This window comes from Malaclemys terrapin, chromosome 6 (genome assembly GCF_027887155.1).
Source record: "Malaclemys terrapin pileata isolate rMalTer1 chromosome 6, rMalTer1.hap1, whole genome shotgun sequence".
Classification (NCBI taxonomy): Eukaryota; Metazoa; Chordata; order Testudines; family Emydidae; genus Malaclemys; species Malaclemys terrapin.
In genome coordinates, this window is record NC_071510.1 from 63,453,002 (window position 1) to 63,472,149 (window position 19,148).

The window sequence follows — 19,148 nt, forward strand, 5'->3', positions numbered from 1 at the left end:
TGCCACCAATTCTGCCTATATTACAGAAGATAGATCAGGAATTTCCGTTTGGCCCTTCTTGTCACACAAGAAAAAGGGGACATTCAATTAAATTAAAAGGTGGAGAATTCAAAACCAATAAAAGGAAATATTTTTTCAAACACATAATTAAACTGTGGAACTTGAAGTCATTGAGACTAAAAACATAGCAAGATTCAAAGGGGTTTGGATATTTATCTGGATGACAAGAATACCCAGAGTTATAATAATTAATGCTAACAAATTTTGGAAGAGGTATTAAACCTCAAGTTTTGGGGTTAAACTAGTCTCTAACTATAAGGGATTAGGAGGACACCCAATGTGGTTGGCAGATTAGGCAGAAGTAGGATAATGCAAGGGTTCTTGCACTTTCCTCTGAAGCAGCTGGTGCTGGGCACTGGTTGAAGACAGGATACTAGGCAATTTGGGTAATCTGTCTGATCCAATATGGTGATTCTTATGTTGGTTTTTAAAAAGTCTCAGGGTTGGAATGTTAAAATAAAGTCTAGAAGATGGCTAGGGGAGGGAATACCTGTCATAGATGTATGATAAATTGCACAGGTATGTGATAAACTTATCACTGGATAGTCTCTCTCTCCTGATGATGTGCACTTGGATTTATTTCTGCAGTCATACTAATAAATAGTATTTTCCCTGTTATTTACAGATGTAGGTAATATTTCTAAATATTGTATGAAAAACTGCTTTTATCTTTGACTCCTGTGTCTTGAAAATCAATACTGTGTCCCATAAACACTCTAATTTTTGCTACACTAGATATTTTTAGGGGGTGGAGGGCATGTTGGTCCCTGTAAATTTGCTATGGGATTACAGTTGGATCTCTTTTCTGTTTCTACATTTCAGGTGCCTTATCAGGTGCTAGAGAAAGCTGGGAATATGATTCTGGTGCAAGAGACCTTCAGAGTCCTGACCTGCAGTGCCATTCTACCCTACAGAAGCTCTTGGAGTATGGAGGCAGCAGTATAGGTCAACAAGCTGCTCTGCAGAAACTGCTAACTCAGGCCTCCAGTCTTAGCAACTCAGTTGGAGGAAGCTATTTAGAGCTTGCCAACACTGTAAGTACACTTTATCTTCACTGTAAAGCTCTTCAGGGTTTTTTCCCCCCCAGCTCGAATATATTAAACTTTTGAGTCATGGTCCATGAGGGAACTATCAAGCTGCTGTAATTTTCATTTACCACAAAGTCATAAAATTTTCAGCTTTGCAAATAATGAGAAGTATTTAGAAATGACTCGTATAACTGAGGACTTGCTTTCAGCAAAAAAGAATTTGGTGGACTCCATAAGGCATTTAGCTGAAGTTTTTAACTTATACAGATTTAATTATAAAACATAGCCAGCTTGTGAAAACATTTACTTATGGAAAATAAATTGGTAGCACAGTGGCAGACTGTGCAAGTAAACATCTTTCTGCTCATTAAGTCAGTTAGTGTCATGCAGGAACACACTTACCCCTTATATTTCAGGATTTTCCACTTTATTTGCTAAGATTTCTGTTTGGAACTCTTTGTATAGCACTGTGTTTTACTGTTCTCATAGGCAAGCCTCATAGTAAAAGTATTTTCAGGTAAACATACCACATTATTCTCTGCAGTAAAAATCTGATGTGTTTAAGTGAGTGGTTTTTTTTTTTTTTTTTTTTTTTTTTTTTTTTTTTTTTTTTTTTCAATTATGGATTGGATTCAGGTTTTTAAGGGCACATCTCCACTGCAATTAGACACCAGCGACTGGCCTGTACCAGCTGACCTTGGGACCCTTGCAGGGTCCTAGAGCCCGGACTCCATCCTGAGCCAAATGTCTACACCAGCGCCCCTTAGCCCGAGCCCTGCAAACTCAAGGCAGCTGTCACAGGCTAGCTACAAGTTTTTAATTGCAGTGTAGACATACTCTAGGTAAGTGCGTTAGGTTAGATCGGGTGTGCTATAAATTTATAGCCATTTTGTAGCTCATTTTTGGTGGTCAAAGGTTGATGCTGCTAAACTGAAAAGAGGGAGCAAGGACTCAGACTTTTAGTTGGAGAACCAAAAGGCCCAAACTAAAGGCATTGGAGAAAAGTTGAGGAACCCATTTTAGAATGGCTGCTTGTGACAGTAACTAGCTTTGTACTGGTGAAACAGATCCTGTTAGTTAATGCTTACTGGGTGTTGAGGGGTGGGCACTCAGAAGAAAATGGAAATTTATTCAACTGATATGGATAAAATCAACACAACACTGTGATGGGTTCTCTGGGGTTCAACCTGGAATTTGGGTACCGCTGTGACCTCTGTCTTACCAACCTGAGCTTCCTCTCACACTGTGATAATGTGACAAGCTGCAAACCCCTTCAGGTCCTGCACTCACACAAATATTCACAGGCAGGGACACACTCAGCTCTGTTACATGAATGCTTTTGCCATCCACTCATGAACCAACAATAGAGAGACTCTAGCCAACTCTCCCCAGCCTAGGACCCCAGAGCTGTACCATCTTGCCCTAGTCAGAAGCCTGACCAGCGTAAATTATTTACCCAGTCCAGCCCTCCCTCAATGTGGAGAGGACAATGCAGCAGATCTGGTCTCTGAGCAGATTTCCCTTTACACTTCAAACAAAAATCCTTTCCAGTCTGGGACCACCTCCCCAGTCCAAGTCTTTGTTCCTGAGGTGTTTCCAGGTGTTGAGTTGTGGGGGGAGTGAGGCTAAGTGATGATGTCACTTCCCCCTTTTATAGCTTCTGGCATGTGAAGGGAACTTCATTGTCCCAAACAAAGCCCCCAGCGCAGTTAGCGGAAAAGTACAGGCACAGGATTGAATTCAGTGCCACATGAGCTGGTCACATGCCTTGCATGCTTCGATGAGTCATAGCAGGGGCTATTCCCCATATTCTGGCTAGAACGTCTACAGGACAGTCCATCAAGTGGGGATAAGCTTCTTCCATGGCCCATTGTGTTCGTTACTGGGCCATCAACTTCAATAGTTCATTCACAATGTGCTGGCTAGACTGGATATAAACTACCTTGTGGGAGTTACCACAGGAGCAAACACATTTGAAATACAGGTACATAGCCAATATTAACAGTTTCAGATACAAAAATGATACATGCATACAAATAGGATAATCATATGCAGCAAACCATAACTTTTCCATTGACACCGCACTTGTCATATTTTGTACAAGATGCATCATAATTAAGGCTGCGAGTCTGTCACGGAGGTCACGAGTCTGTGACTTTCCGGGACCTCTGATTTCTGCAGCTGGCCGGTGCAACTGACCTCAGGGCCCCAAGCAGCTCGGGAGGTGTTCCCGGGCCTCCCTTCCACCCTGAGCACCAGGGTGACCCAGAGTCCCCCCTCCAGAGCAGCAGCTGCACCCCCGGGGCCCCCCAGAGCACCCATGATTTAGTCAGTGGTATATAGTACAAGTCATGGACAGGTCACAGAGCCATGAATTTTTGTTTATTGCCCATGACCTGTCCATGACTTTTACTAAAAATACACATGACTAAATCTTAGCCTTAATCATAATTATATCACCATGGTAAATGTGGGGGTGCCAGGGTGTTGCCTTGGGGTACAGAGTGTCACAAACACCCACACAATAATTTTATGCACTGTTTTAAAGTTTGGTTTGTATCTCCCTAACACCCTATAGAGTCAGTTTTGCATCATTCGTCTTTTATTAACATAGTTCAACTATGCCTTAAAGAAAAATGAGTAAACAAATAATATATCCCAGTATTCTTACTATATAGAGAAAATATCTGCCTATCTGTTTTCCAGTGGAACTTGTGACGGGTTATGCCCCATAGGAAGTCACCTGTATCCTCATGTATCCTGAGATACCACTGAAGTCTACCTGTTCTGCCAGCATGGGCCCCCTTTACCTGGCCTTGCTGGGTTAGGCTCACAAGCCTCTTCCAGCCAAGCACACAGGCAGGGCCACACCCAACTGCAGATCAACTCTGGGAAGACTCAGCTTAAGGGACTTGCTCCAGCACTCTGGTGCTCACTCACAACTTTTAAGGGGTACAAACCCAAAGTTTTTATGAAATTTTCCTCCTCCCTCAATGTGGAGGAAGGTATGCATAGCTTTCTCTACCCCTCCCCACCCCGTTAGAAATTACAGAAACTGGGTTATAAAGATGCTCCCTGACTAACGCAAGGGTTCCGGAACGCCTTGCGTAACTCGAATATTGTGCAAGTCGGAAATGTATCTCTGACCGTTACGCAAAAAAATAAAAATAAAAAATAAAACCCTCCTATTTCTAGCTTACGGAACTTTTTCCATAAGCTCGGATTTGCGTACGTCGGGTTTACGTAACTCAGGGAGCGTCTGTATTATAAACAAAACAAATTTTATTAACTGTCTCCAGGGTCCAGAGGAAGACTAAGTTCTTTCACAATCCATTGTCTCTGCTGATGGCCCATTAGCCCTGTCTGGCTTTTCCATTGTTGTATCTGAAGCGCTGGTTGGGGTGACATCCAAAGTAACACATTTGAAATACAGACACATAGCTAATATTCCTAACTTCAAATACAGAAATGATACAGGCATACAAATTGGATAATTATGTTCAGTAAATCATAACCTTTCCAATGATATCTTACATGAGCCATCTTGCATAAAGTACATCTCAGTTATGTCATATTCTGATCATAAGCATATTTTCATAAGGAATATGGAATGTAATGTCACAGAGCTTATTTCCATTAAGCTAATTTTTTAGCATACTATAGTTTTTGTTTATTTTTGTGAGTAGTGTCAACTCACTAACATTGTGCATTCTACATATTTCCCTCTCCCCCATCTGATCATGAGCAGGTGCGGTTCCTGGAATCAGCCTTCCCACCAGCAAAATAAAACTCTGCAGTTATTAAAAGAAAAGCTACAAACAAAAACTAAATATTTGTTACTTGCCTCTCAAAACAAATCATCAGAAACTATGCTTAAAGTCTCCACACATTCTGATGGCTATTGCCGTTATCCATTGCAAATTTGAGAGTTTGAAAGAAGATCATTAACAATATACACATGCCCAGTCGATTATATGAATTCCATAGCTGTTGAATGATAGTGGTTAAATGTTAGGAGTCTGGAAAGAGCAGAGCTTCCAATCTCCAGTTCTGATTTTGGTCCTGCCATGAGGGCAGGGGACTGAACTCGATGACCTCTCGAGGTCCCTTCCAGTTCTAGAATCTATGAATCACTTTGAAAAATGTACAGTATATGCTACTAGATACTTAAACATAGCGTTTGAGGAGCCAGCTGATTCCCCCCCACACACACACCCTCTACCCCAGTCGTGTTGTTATAAGAGTGGCTGGTATAATTCTTTGTTTAGTTTGGGAGCGTTGCGTTGTTGTGCCAGTATTGGACGTGATAGTTTTGGTCTTAGAACCTGTGGGCTCTGATGGACAATGTAGGTGATTGTGTTCAGGTTTGAAGGTGGGTGTCTGCTAAACTGCTCTCCTTATACCTTCTGGCTGATTTCCAGCTTGCTGAATGATGGTAGCTTGGCAGTGACCAGTCTTGTCAGTCTGAGATAATACTACAGGGTAGTGACCTCCTGTGTGCTTGAGGATTTGGAGGAACAGGTGTTGCCCCAGAATATAAAATGGTAGTGCTCTTGCCTTGTCTTGACAAATAGAAAACTAACTACATTAGGGTTACCATATTTTGTGCCTCCAAATGGAGGACACTCCACAGTCCCCGGCCCCGCCCCCAGCCCCGCCCACAACCCCTCCCCCTCCCCAAAGTCTCCGCCCCCTCCCCTGCTTCCCGCGAATATTTGATTCGCGGGAAGCCTGTAGCAGGTAAGGGGCGGTGTGGGGGGAGGAGGCGCGGCCCAGGCTGGCCCCCCCGGCGTTTCCAGCCTGGGTCGGCTCGGGCCCTGGGGTGCCGGCCCCGGCCGACCACCCCCGGCCCGCCCAGCACTGCCGGCCCCCAGCGGCCCGGCGCACCCCCCCGGCTCCCCGCCCCGCGGGCTCGGCTCCCCGCCCCCCCAGCTCCCCGCCCCACGGGCTCGGCTCCCCGGCTCCCCGCCCGGCTCCCCAGCTCCCCGCCCCGCGGGCTCGGCTCCCCGGCTCCCCGCCCCGCGGGCTCGGCTCCCCGGCTCCCCGCCCCGCGGGCTCCCGGCCCGGCTCCCCGGCTCCCCGCCCCGCGGGCTCGGCTCCCCGCCCCGCGGGCTCGGCTCCCCGCCCCGCGGGCTCCCGGCTCCCCGGCTCACCGCCCTGCGGGCTCGGCTCCCGGCTCCCCGCCCCGCGGGCTCGGCTCCCCGCCCGGCTCCCCGGCTCACCGCCCCGCGGGCTCGGCTCCCCGGCTCACCGCCCCGCGGGCTCGGCTCCCCGGCTCCCCGCCCGGCTCCCCGGCTCCCCGCCCCGCGGGCTCAGCTCCCCACCCCGCTCCCCGGCTCACCGCCCCGCGGGCTCGGCTCCCGGCCCGGCTCCTGGCTCCCCGCCCCGCGGGCTCGGCTCCCCGCCCCACCGCCCCGCGGGCTCGGCTCCCCGGCTCCCCCGCCCCGCTCCCGGCTTCCCGGCTCCCCGCAGGCTCGGCTCCCCGGCTCCCCGCCCGGCTCCCCGGCTCCCCGCCCCGCGGGCTCGGCTCCCCGGCTCCCCGCCCCGCGGGCTCGGCTCCCCGGCTCCCCGCCCCGCGGGCTTGGCTCCCGGCTCCCCGCCCCGCGGGCTCGGCTCCCAGGCTCCCCGCCCGGCTCCCCGGCTCCCCGCCCCACGGGCTCGGCTCCCCGGCTCCCCGCGGGCTCGGCTCCCCGGCTCCCCGCCCCGCGGGCTCGGCTCCCCGCCCCGCGGGCTCGGCTCCCCGGCTCACCGCCCCGCGGGCTCGGCTCCCGGCCCGGCTCCTGGCTCCCCGCCCCGCGGGCTCGGCTGCCCGGCTCCCCGGCTCACCGCCCCGCGGGCTCGGCTCCCCGGCTCACCGCCCCGCTCCCGGCTCCCCGGCTCCCCACCCTGCGGGCTCGGCTTCCCGGCTCCCCGCAGGCTCGGCTCCCTGCGGGCTCGGCTTCCCGGCTCCCCGCCCGGCTCCCTGGCTCCCCGCCCCGCGGGCTCGGCTCCCCGGCTCCCCGCCCGGCCCGGCACTGTGACCCTGGCCCGGCACTGCCCCACTGGTTCCCGGCCCGGCACCATGCCCCCGGCCCCGCACCGGCGCCGGCCCCGGCCGAGCACCACCGATCTCTCCTGATTTTCCCGGACATGCCCGGCTTTTGGGGATTTCCCCCCGGACGGGGATTTGAGCCCCCAAAAGCCGGACATGTCCGGGAAAATCCGGACGTATGGTAACCCTAAACTACATACAACCCCAAAATCCCAATAACTGAAATAAGACTAGAATAAAATTAAAAATCCCTAGATATTATAGTACTCTTTTTTAAAGTATATATAATATGCAACTGGTTCCTGTTTGTGTGTTCACATTCATGTTAAATTTCTCTATTTTTATTAAAAGAAGAACAGGAGTACTTGTGGCACCTTAGAGACTAACAAATTTATTAGAGCATAAGCTTTCGTGGACTACAGCCCACTTCTTCGGATGCTCTAATAAATTTGTTAGTCTCTAAGGTGCCACAAGTACTCCTGTTCTTCTTTTTGCGGATACAGACTAACACAGCTGCTACTCTGAAATCTATTTTTATTGGTATGGAAGCCATCTGATCTGTTTAATGTATATCATGTTATGCCTCTGCTTCTAAATGTTTTTTCCCTGGTACTTCAAACGATAGCATAATAAACAGTCTCTCGTTTATACGGAGATGAAGACAATAATGCCTCCATTTTGGCTTCTGCTGAACATTAATATCACTATGTTGTATGAAAAATTTTACTTACATTTTGTTAAAATCGAGAAAGATGAGAATCGCTGCTTTTTGTGTGTAGTGGTTTTATTTCCATCCTTTTATACTAGTCTGAATACTGTCAAGAAAGCTGAAGTGATGGGTATAATGTAATCTAAACTAAGAGCTTGTCTGAACAAACACTTAATGCATGGCAAGCTAGGTTGTAAATCTACCTCGCACTAGCCTGCAAGGCACTAAGAGCTTGACTATATTAAAAATGCTAAAGCGGCTGTAGCACTTCAGTGTAGACACTACCTACAGCTGCAGGAGGGGTAAACCCATCAGTGTAGGTAATACATTTCCCTGAGAGGCGGTAGCTAGGTTGACAGAAGTTTTCTGACTAAGGCCAGCTTAACTACACTGCTTATGGCTGTGGATTTTTCACATCCCTGAGTGATGTAGTTATGCGGACTTAATTTTTAGTGTAGACCACACCTTAGGTTCCTCGTGGACTGTGCTGTTGCATGCTAAAAGTTCTCTAGTGTGTTTTCACCTACCCATATTTGAAACGGGAGGAGGTCAGTGTGCGCTAAGGATTTAGTGCGCAACAGCAGGATCCACGTGTGGCAGGCTGTTGCACTGTAGATTCACACCCCAGTTTGCTTCTTAGACAAGCCCTAACTCTGTATAGAGACAGAAGTAGCTTCTTGTCATTTATTCCTTACGTGCACTCCCACTTCCCACACCCATACAGTCTCTCTCCAGAAATTTGTTTTACATCATTGCGTTTATAACGGTTGTGCAGGGCTAGTTTCACTTCTGTCCCATCTCTAGGTCTCTCTGAGTGTACCCATATGGGTGACAAGCCTCAAGTTTTCACCCTTCTCTCAGTGTAAAAACATACAATTCTCCCACTTTTAGGTAAGGACCTGGATTACAGACCCTTGTGTGCCAACCGTGATTACTTCAACAGGCCCAGCTTAGGTTCAAATCCTGCAGTTCTGCCCTTTGGGAACTCTGACCTATGGTATATACAGAGTGACCGTATGGCCTTTTCAAAACAAGATATTGTTTATTCTTAACAGTAGGAACACTGCATACATCAAAAAGAACAAGGATTTTGAAAGAATCAATCTGTATGCAGGCATATCTGCCTAGAACCCCCCTGATGTTAGCCAGGTAGGCTCAACTTCTAAGTTGAGACTGCTTCTGAAGAGGCTCTCTGTGTCAGCCTATTCCCCTGTATATCTCCTCACTATTGCCCCTCCCCTCCTCTCAGTGACTTTTTAACTGTTTAGTGTTTTTTTAATCTTAGGTTCCCAGCCTTGGCAAGACAAGTCTTGTAATTTTGCTGGAGCCAAGACAGGTAGGCTCTTCCAACTTAATAGCCCAGTCATTGTTCTCTTAAAGACCTTGAAATGTTCATCCCCCCTCCCCCCATGGGAGTCTTATCTCTAGTCATTATTTTATATCCTGCTTATTTTTCCTAACAGCGCCTTTTGAGTAAATTCCTCAGACAGAAAATGTCCCTTCCGGCTATTGGACGCTCATATGGCATACATAGCATTCCTAAATTAATTCAGAGCAACCCCATGTCCTTCACAACATTGAAACAAAGGTTTTCAGTGATGTAAAAGCTAAACGGGCAGCAGTCCTTTGCCCAAATTTTAACTGTTTCTACAAAGTAGAAAAATCCATATACATTTTAAAAACCATGTGAATATACAACTTTGCAGAGCTTTGTGAAGATATGCTGTTGTGCAGCACCCTGTCTCTTATTTATCTCTGTTACTTTTGTCCCTGGGTGCAGTGGAAATTGATTTATCCCAGTGTGTAAAAGTATCTCAGCAAACAACTTGAGCCTATTGTTAGAGTTATGGAGTTTTAATTTCTTTAAAGAATGCATCATTTTTTCTAAGTGGAAATTGTCTGTATGTAAGGTGAGGACAATCCTTTAGTTAGAGGCAGATTATTCTGGTCACTCACAGGGAATGATTTGATTAAACAGTCTTATATCCAACAACAGTTACTGACTACTCGCTCCAGAATATGTGTCTTTATCTGTTTTGCCTTGATTTATTAACACCTTCATATTTAGCTCTTTGTTTCCAGAGACACTCTTCTGTAATTTTATAGGGACAAATCTTGTGGCATTTTCCCCCTGTTCCATCACTAGGTCTAATATTGACAGCACACTTTTCTTGACCCTCTTCACCTGGTTGCTAAAATTTCTGTCTAACATATTGATCTTTTGGTTGACACCATCACCCTTTACTGTTGATGTACCTGCTAATGCCAATGGGTTAAATACTGCTATAAATGTTGTATACAGAAGCCATTATATATGTCCTAAATCTAATAATTGGCAAGTTTTTTAAACTGTACTTGGGTGTAAAGAATATACATTTCCTCTTTGCAGATAACAAAAGATTCCAGCTTTGTCAGGAATTTGGTGTATATATTTCATTTCATTTTAAGCATCAGAGTCAGACCATGGTTACAAGTGTGTGTATTCATACTTGACTAGTGAAAAAGCTAATTGATTTATGTGCAGCCACCTGTGCTCCCTCTTCAAGAAGCTATTTATGGGGATCCAAACAGTCTTGGTTCTCCTTCAGTTTCTCCTTCCTGGTACAACTAACAGAGGTGCTAGGAGTTGAGTGTCCGTGCCTCTTCCTCTCCAAACCACACATGGCAACAGATATGATATGCAGCCTTTTCACTGGAATTCTAGAGCTTGAGATGAAGCAATGGGATTTGGATCAATGTGATCCTCTTTACCATATTTCCCTCCACAAGTGAGTACCATGGAATAAGACTAAATGATGCATTATTTTAAGTAAATTTCATGTGTTTCTATATAGGGTCTTATTTTCAAAGATAGCATCTTGGTATGCACATATATGCACTTTTTGGCCACAAACACCTATGTGCTCACTTTTTTCACCTCTCTCATCTCATGCATAATCGATAAGACTGTAGAGTACATTTATGAGAAGAATGATAGAATTTACACACACAAAACTCATTTGGATAATACTCTATTTCTGTATTCTATCATGTGCACACAAATGTCAATGTTCAAAAAGCACGTGTACACAGACTACATTTTGAAAATTTGGCCTATAAATGCATTTTTAAACTGTCCGCTTTCTAAGCTGGTGATGACCAGTGACCCTTTTACCCTCACAGGTAAACAGACACTACCTAAAGTCGTGATCTATTTTACATGGTGTTTTCCCTTCCCAAAGGCTCTTCAGATGTATTACAAACTGACCCAAAAGCTTTAAACTTAGGTGCACTCCAGCTGCCACTAAAATACATCCACCTCTGTGGTGAAATTGCAACTGTTTAACAAGAACACTAACAACAGATTAGGAGAGGAAATTAAAAATGTATTTTTCTATTAAACATCTGATGGAGAAATTTAGGTAGCTAGGATGTAGTTACCGGAGTTAGAGGTTAACATGGGCACCAGAACTTCATACTGATCACTCCAAAAAGCACACTGGTATATTTCATGACCACTTGCAATCAGGACCCTGTGTTTACATCTGATCTCAAAGACAACAACTCCAACATACAGTATTGCCTGACTCCATACAGGGGTATTTAGTTCTTTACTACCTCAGAGAGGAGTGTACTATCTATTGAATAACCAGCATCACTTTATACAGCATTCTTTGGAGATCTCCCAGCCAGAGCAATAGCTGAACACTACAGAGAAAAGTTGGGTTTTACAGTTTACAGAAGCCAACAGATAAGAACTTGGTTTGCTTTTTGACTGGTAAAATAGTAACTTCTTAGGAAGTATTATAGCATACACCCTTCTAAAAGATGCACTTTGTGTGATATTCTCTTCTTAGACCCACACAATAGACCCCCCGCCACCATGAAAGCAACGGCAAAAAATCATTTCTCGCCTTTTTTCCTGGGTTAACCGTGCAGACGACATATCACGGCAAGCATGGAGCCCGCGCAGCTCACTGTCACCATATGTCTCCTGGGTGCTGCTGGCAGACACGGTACTGCAGTGCTATGCAGCAGCATCCCCTTGCCTTGCCTTGTGAATGGCAGGCAGCACAATACGACTGCTAACCATCGTCATTGTCCCGTGGGAGCTCCTGGCCGACCTCGGTTAGGTTGGTCAGGGGTGCCTGGGCAGACATGGGAGATCCTGGCCAGCCTTGGTGAGGTTGGTCGGGGGTGCCTGGACAAAAATAAGAATGACTCCAGGTCATTCTCTTTTTTAAGTTTCGTCTAATGGAGATTCAGTCCTGCCTGGAATATCATGCCAGCTGGAGGTTTCTGTCTCAGGCTGCTCTCCCAGTCGACAGCACCACGTGGTCGCACCTACCGCAGCCTACCCCTTGCTCCCATGGCTCATGAAGCCTGGACAATAGTAAGGAGCAGTTCAACTGTAGGCTGAGCAAGTGCATAATGGTGGTAGAATGTGCCTTTGGACGTTTAAATGCGCGTGGTGCAGTTTACTGACTCGGTTAGACCTCAGCGAAACCAATATTTCCATCGTTATTACTGCTTGCTGTGTGCTCCACAATATTTGTGAGAGTAAGGGGGAGACATTTATGGTGGGGTGGGAGGCTGAGGCAAATCGCCTGGCCGCTGATTACGCGCAGCCAGACACCAGGGCGGTTAGAAGAGCGCAGCAGGGCGCGCTGTGCATCAGAGAAGCTTGGAAAAACAGTTTCATGAATGTTTCTCCTGTTTGTTTCTCCTTGATGAAAACCCGTCCCCTCTGCTTCCCTGTAAGCCAACCGCTCTCCCCTTTGATCTCCGCTTGCGGAGGCAATAAAGTAATTGTTGTTTCGAATTCATGCATTCTTTATTAATTCGTCACACAGATGGGGGAGGATAACTGCCAAGGTAACCCGGGAGGGGTGGGGGAGGAGGGAAGCACAGGGGCGGGGTAGTTGTAGGGGCACCCCCTAGAATGGCATGCAGCTCATCATAAAAGCGGCATGTCTGGGGCTCTGACCCAGAGTGGCCGTTTGTGTCTCTGGTTCTTTGGTAGGATTGCCTGAGCTCCTTAAGTTTCACGCGGCACTGCTGCGCGTCCCTGTTATAACCTCTATCCTTCATGCCCTTGGAGATTTTTTTTCAAATATTCCGGCATTTCGTCTTTTGGAATGGAGTTTGGATAGCACGGCTTCGTCTCCTCATACAGCGATCAGATCCAGTACCTCCCGTTTGGTCCATGCTGGAGCTCTTTTGCGATTCTGGGATTCCATGCTCACCTGTGCTGATGAGCTCTGCTTGGTCACCAGTGCTGATGAGCTCGCCACGCTGGCCAAATAGGAAATGAAATTCAAAAGTTCGCGGGGCTTTTCCTGTCTACCTGGCCAGTGCATCTGAGTTGAGAGTGCTGTCCAGAGCAGTCACAATGGAGCACTCTGGGATAGCTCCTGGAGGCCAATACCGTCGAATTGCGTCCATACTACCCCAAATTCGACCCAGCAAGGTCAATTTCAGTGCTAATCCCCTCGTCGGGGAGGAGTACTGAAATTGATTTTAAGAGCCCTTTAAGTTGACAAAAATGGCTTTGTTGTGTGGATGGGTGCAGGGTTAAATCGATCTAATGCTGCTAAATTTGACTTCAACTCGTTGTGTAGACCAGGGCTAAGTCATAAGTGGATTTTTCCTTTCCCACCTTGAAAACGTGCCCCTTTATCAAATCCAGATTGTAATTGCTCATTGTAGTGTGTTCCACGTATATAAATAGATTATCTACATAATAACAAATTCAAGATTATCACTGAGGATTTAATTTATTTTAGACTGCAATGCAGTGGGTTCTGGCTGGCTGCCCAAAACAGCATTAATGGCCTCTTTACACTGAATAATGGGTAACCATTTGCCTACTATGGCATATATATAACTATAAATTAAGTAATGAATGTTCAACACTTACAGTGAGTATTGCTTTTAATATAGAAAACGGGGCTATAGTATAAAATCTGCAAGATCTTAATATTGCAGAACTTCTTTATTACTTTAAAACAGTGCACTGCAGGCCTTCTCGGTCTTGGGTTTTTACTCACACATCATATGCTATATTGGAAGTAAAGTGCTGGATATGACCCATCTGTTTTTCCCTCTGCACCATGAGAGTCTACCATACTCAAAAATGTACTGTTTCTCTACCTACTTCCCATCTCCCTTTTCCCTATCATTGTAAGACACCCAGCATATATGGCTGATTTAGTTCTCCAAATGACTGATAGGGGGCATGCTTATGTAATTTATTATAATAGTCTTTCCTACCTCTCCATATCTAATCAATGAACAATTGAATGCCATAGTCTGTCCTATGAAACTGGGCCCCCAAAAGAGCACTTAAGATGGTTACTGTATCATCACCCATTACTGTAGTATTCAAACATTTAGGTAAAGAAGATAACGCTGATTTGTCCCCTATAAAATTACAGAAGAATGTCTCTGGAAACTAATATATATCTATATATTCGATGTAAGTAGCTTTACAAATTGACTCCTAAAAATACAGAACACTCTAGCCTGTTGTCCAAGAGGGAAATGTAATTATCTGGGGAAAATGTGTTTTGTAGTGACTAAAGACTGTTAGTCCTGTAGCATGTGGCTTGTGAATTAACACACAACGCCAAATTCAGGGCTACTGTGAGCGGATGCCAGTGCCATTAACTTCAGTGAACTTGTATTCTCTTATAGAAGCTATACATTTGACGCATTGTTTCTTTTTTTATTTTTTGGTGGTTAAAAATAGTAAATTAAGGCTGCTGTTTGCTTTATGTGTAACTTGGTACATACTGTGTTCAGGGAAAAAATGAATTGAGAGAAAAAGTATTAAGAAAGTCTGAGGGAAGAATTCTTTAATGGTATGAGTAACTGTGTGGCTGGTTTAACACCAAAAAGCTACCTGCAGTAATAGTGAAATAGACTACGTGCATTTTATGCCACCTCTGAAATCTTCACTTTAGTTTTCATGTTTTTATGACTATAATGTTTTCATTCCTGTATTTTAGCTACAAACAAAAAGTATTTTAGTTTTGAACATCTTTATAATGCATCATTGTAGAAACCATGTTTTCCAATGTGGAATTTTGTTCATAATATGTTAATTGATACTTCTCCTCATCATCCTTAGAATAGTGTTGTATTTTATTAAGGGCTAAATAAATCATTTGTACAGAAATAGAAATATTGGCAATGAGTAAAGCTTGTTGGGTCCATCAAGATTCTCACTTTTTAGTACTTCCATTTTTCCCTAGGATGGCATCTAACTTGTTTCTTGCATAACTCTGTTGCTTTTGTCTCAGAAATCTTGCCTCATGGACTCTTCATCGGTGTGGAAAAATTGCTTCTTGATTCTTGTTCGGAATTTGTTTTTCTTTGTGACACATAGGATTCCTTGCCCTGTTGTTTATAGCGGCAAATAGTAAACCGCATGTATGGTGGGCCAGGTTTTCAAACATGGCTTCTAATTTTGTCTGTGCATGTCTGTGTGTACGATCTGAGCATCCAGACAGCATTTGTACACAAATTGTACAGGGCTTGGAGCACCTTTAAAAAATTTGACCCCATATATTTGTGTGTGCGTGTGTTTTGTCTAATGGATTAAATGTTCTAAAAGCCAAGATTCCTTTATTTGAAGATGGAAAAAATTGTGCTTGCCAGGTTTGTGAGCACAAAAATGGGGGAGCAAACCTTGTGGCTTCTGTACACCTATCAAAGAGGAGAAGACCAGCAGATAACCAGTTGTAAAATCTCTGGGTACTGTAGAAGGAGCTGGTAGCAACTCCTGTAGTTAAACTGTCTAACACTTGGCATTGTAAATGATTCTTGCAGCCTTTTTTAGAGAATACATAACAACTCAGTTCTATGCAGCAGGTGTAAGACCAGGGCCAGAGAATTCTTTTCTTTCTCTAATGAAATTCTGTCCGGGCTGAGAGATGTTGAAAACTGCCGTTTCTGTGCTGAGTTGCACTGTCAGCAAAATTTCGGTAGCATTCCGAAACAATAACTGAACATGAACACTGTAATGTAAATATTCATTTGTAACACGGGGACAGTGATACTGACCTTCTTTGTAAAGTGCTCTGAGAGCATTATAAAATAGCTACTGTACGCATGCGATTCATCCATCAGTCACCCCTTGCTGGTTGGGCATGGCATAGTGGCTCTCCTTGTCCTTTGGTGTGCCCTGCTCTGGCCCTGCAGTGGTCTGCCTCTTCCTGAGACTTAACCCTCCATCCAGGTCACTTTTAGTCCTATCCCTTCCAAGGAAACCCCTAGTCCAACATGCCACTGGACAGACAGCATCATGCTGGAAGTTCAGCCCAATTTAAGGCTTTTGGGCCTGTCAGCCCTTGGTTCTGGTGTCTTTGTATCCCTAACTTTTGTGGGCTGGTAGGGGAAGCCAGGCCCAGCCTCTCCGCTGGGTTCCAGCTCAGCGACCCTGTATGGAAAAAGATAAGATTTGTTCATTCAGAGCCTCTGCTGTATGCCTGGGCTGCTTCCAATCATGGTCTACAACAGGGGTCTCAAACTCAAATGACCACGAGGGCCGCATGAGGACTAGTGCATTGTCCCGAGGGCCGCATCACTGACACCCACCCCTTGCTGCCCCCCAGCCCCGCCCCCACTCCACCCCTTCCATGAGGCCCCGCTTCTTCCCGCCCCTTCCTGCCCCCATTCCAACCCCCTCCCCGAAGTCCTGCCCCCAGGGGGTACAGGAGGGGTGTGATTGGGGGCTCAGGGCAGGGAGTTGAGGTGCAGGAGGTGTGCAGGGTATGGCAGGGGCTCAGGGCAGGGAATCGGGGTGCAGCAGGGGGTTGGGGTGCAGGGTATGGCAGGAGGCTCAGGGCAGGGAGTTGGGGTGCAGGCTTCGGCCCGGCGCTGCTTACCTAGAGCGGCTCCTGGGTGGCAGCACCACGCACCGTGGCCAGGGCAAGCTGCCTGCCTGCCTGCCCTGGCCCCGCTCCAGTCCGCTCCGCTCCAGGAAGCAGCCGGAGTCCGGGGTGGGGTGGGGGTGTGAACGGCGCCATGTGCTGATCTTGCTCCTCCAGGTACCTCCCCCAAAGCTCCCATTGGCCGCTGTTCCCCGTTCCCGGAAGCGAGAGCATGGAGCCCTCCATTTCCTCCCCCCCGGCCGCCGCCTGGGGCTGCAGGGACAGTTCCAGCCGCTTCAGGGAGAGGTGTGACACTTGCAGCGCCACAGGGTAGGCAGAGGGGCGGGGGGAGCTTGGCGGGCCGCACGAAAGAACCCTGCGGGCCGCCACGTGTTTGAGACCCCTGGTCTACAACTAGGCCTTTCTCACAGTCTCTTCTCTCACTGACTCTTCTTCAGGACCCGACACAGAGGGGATCCAGAATAGTTGAGGAACTAAAAGGTTTACACCAGGTCTGCCTGCCCCAAAGAGGCTCTGACCTGTAGGAGTCTCTAGTTAGGCTCCAGCCTTAGCTGATCCTTCCTGCCAGACAGCTTCAAGATAGTCTCTAATTAGGCTCTGGCTCCAGCTGCCTTCCTTCATAGGGCTAGCTCAAGAAGTCTACTCCCTCTCCAAGTCAGCCATGCGTGAGCTGTCCTTTTTCTCTTTTGCCTCCGCCTACCAGCCATGACAGGTGTAGTGGGGCAAGGCTGATTGTACCTATGGGCTCATTAGTCCCTTCAGGCCCATCACACTCGGTATTCTTATTATTATTAATGTAAGGCTAGGCCTACACCATTGTTGCTGCTGCAGCAGCAGACAGTGCGCTAGGAATCCCAAGAGCAGGCAGCCTCTTCAGGAGTGGGTGAGAGCTGGGCTTGGCTTTCCCCTGATACCCTCAGCATCCAGCACATGGCCCATCCCCCTTCCTCTGGGGGCACTAGAGGGAGGAGACACATTTTGCCAGAGGTTTTCACAGCTATTTGGTAGACAGCTGAGGAATGTTGGGACTAAGGTATATAGGATTCTGGTCCTAGTCCTGGAATGGCATGTGCTCTAGTAGTTACAGATCCTTGCGCCACCAGTTTTCTGCCCACTAGTCTGTCGTCTTCTGTCTTATATGCACACAATCCCAATGTCTATCTTATGCCGTTACAGGCTAGTATTCAAAAATGCAGCCTAATGATTTCTGCCAGTGAAACTCATCTAAATAGGGCAACTTACTGCTGAAGAAGAACCTAGCAGTCTGGACAATGAAGCCTGCTTCTATAAAATACCTCAGCTTGAGATGACACTCATTTCCTCGTTCACTTCCATCCTACCATCATTTCAATACTATCAGGTTAATAATTAGAAAGTGATTCTATTGAAATGGAAATTGATTATAGGAATATAGATTTAGCAAGCTTGGCTTGTCTGAAAGTGGCTGAATGTTGTTTTGTTTGACAGACGTTTGCATGTTTGTTTGGGGATGGGGGAAGCCGTTTGGTTTTGCAGTCTTTGATTCCAAGCCAGCATATGTAATGGAGTTTATTTGTTCAGAGCTGGGCATCAGGTGTAATAGGATTATGCATTGTGTTTATATGACCCTGGCTTTTATATCCCTCTAGCACTGCTCAGTCATTCATTTTTCTCATATAAATTAAAAGTGGAGATGGTAGATTAGATGTGCCAGGACTCATCTGTGTTATGTGAAATGTAGTGTTTCTGTCTCTTGAACTTATTGGATCATGACAGAAATATAGATGAGCAAGAGGAAAATATTAAACTTTTATGAAAGCTTGCTTCTGTAGCAGATTGATGCCATTTTTGCTTCAATAGTAGATTACTACATCAAAGCCCCCTTTTACTATTTTTGATACTGTATTTATGTTATATTTAAAACACACTCTCTCCCTCTGTGGTGGATCAGAGCCCCAAGTGGCGAGCTTCGAGCACAGAACAAGGCACGTTTGTTCAGGCAGCCTTTTAATAAATGCTCTTACTAGAGGCTTTTAATTGGATCTTTTATGTGGCAATGAGATGATTTCCCTTATAGGCAAGTCATGTAGCCTCCATGCAGCAAAATGGTGGGTTTTGACCATCCTTTGCAGATGGTGGCAATTATGTATTGAAAATGGTATAGGGGGCCAGGTGCTACAGCCATGTGTCCTGTGCCCAAATGTGTGTGTAAATAAAAATAGATTGTGAAGTTTTGGGGAACAGTTTCAAGCCTTCTAATTTAATTAATTAAAAAGGATTCCTCCCCCTTTCCCGCTCCCCTCCCTCCCCCCATGTCCTGCGCTGTTTAGAAACAGTGTTTCACACATCTCCTTCTTTTTGTCCTAGTTAGGACAGTGCTGGCTCATATCCAGACTTTCAGATCTATTTTTTCCACCACCCCCCTTTTTTTTCCCCAGTCAACTAAAATCAAGGGCAATTGGCTT

General features: G+C 46.3%; 1 protein-coding gene across 2 annotated transcripts in view; it reads left to right on the forward strand.

The window, feature by feature from the left end:
• MCC (MCC regulator of WNT signaling pathway) overlaps nucleotides 1–19,148 on the forward strand; it is a 340,541-nt gene that overhangs the window by 80,521 nt on the left and 240,872 nt on the right. For both annotated transcript variants that reach the window (XM_054032915.1, XM_054032914.1), the window contains exon 3: nucleotides 883–1,094. In XM_054032915.1, coding sequence (XP_053888890.1) covers nucleotides 883–1,094 — 212 coding nt within the window. The remainder of the gene's footprint in view (nucleotides 1–882; nucleotides 1,095–19,148) is intronic.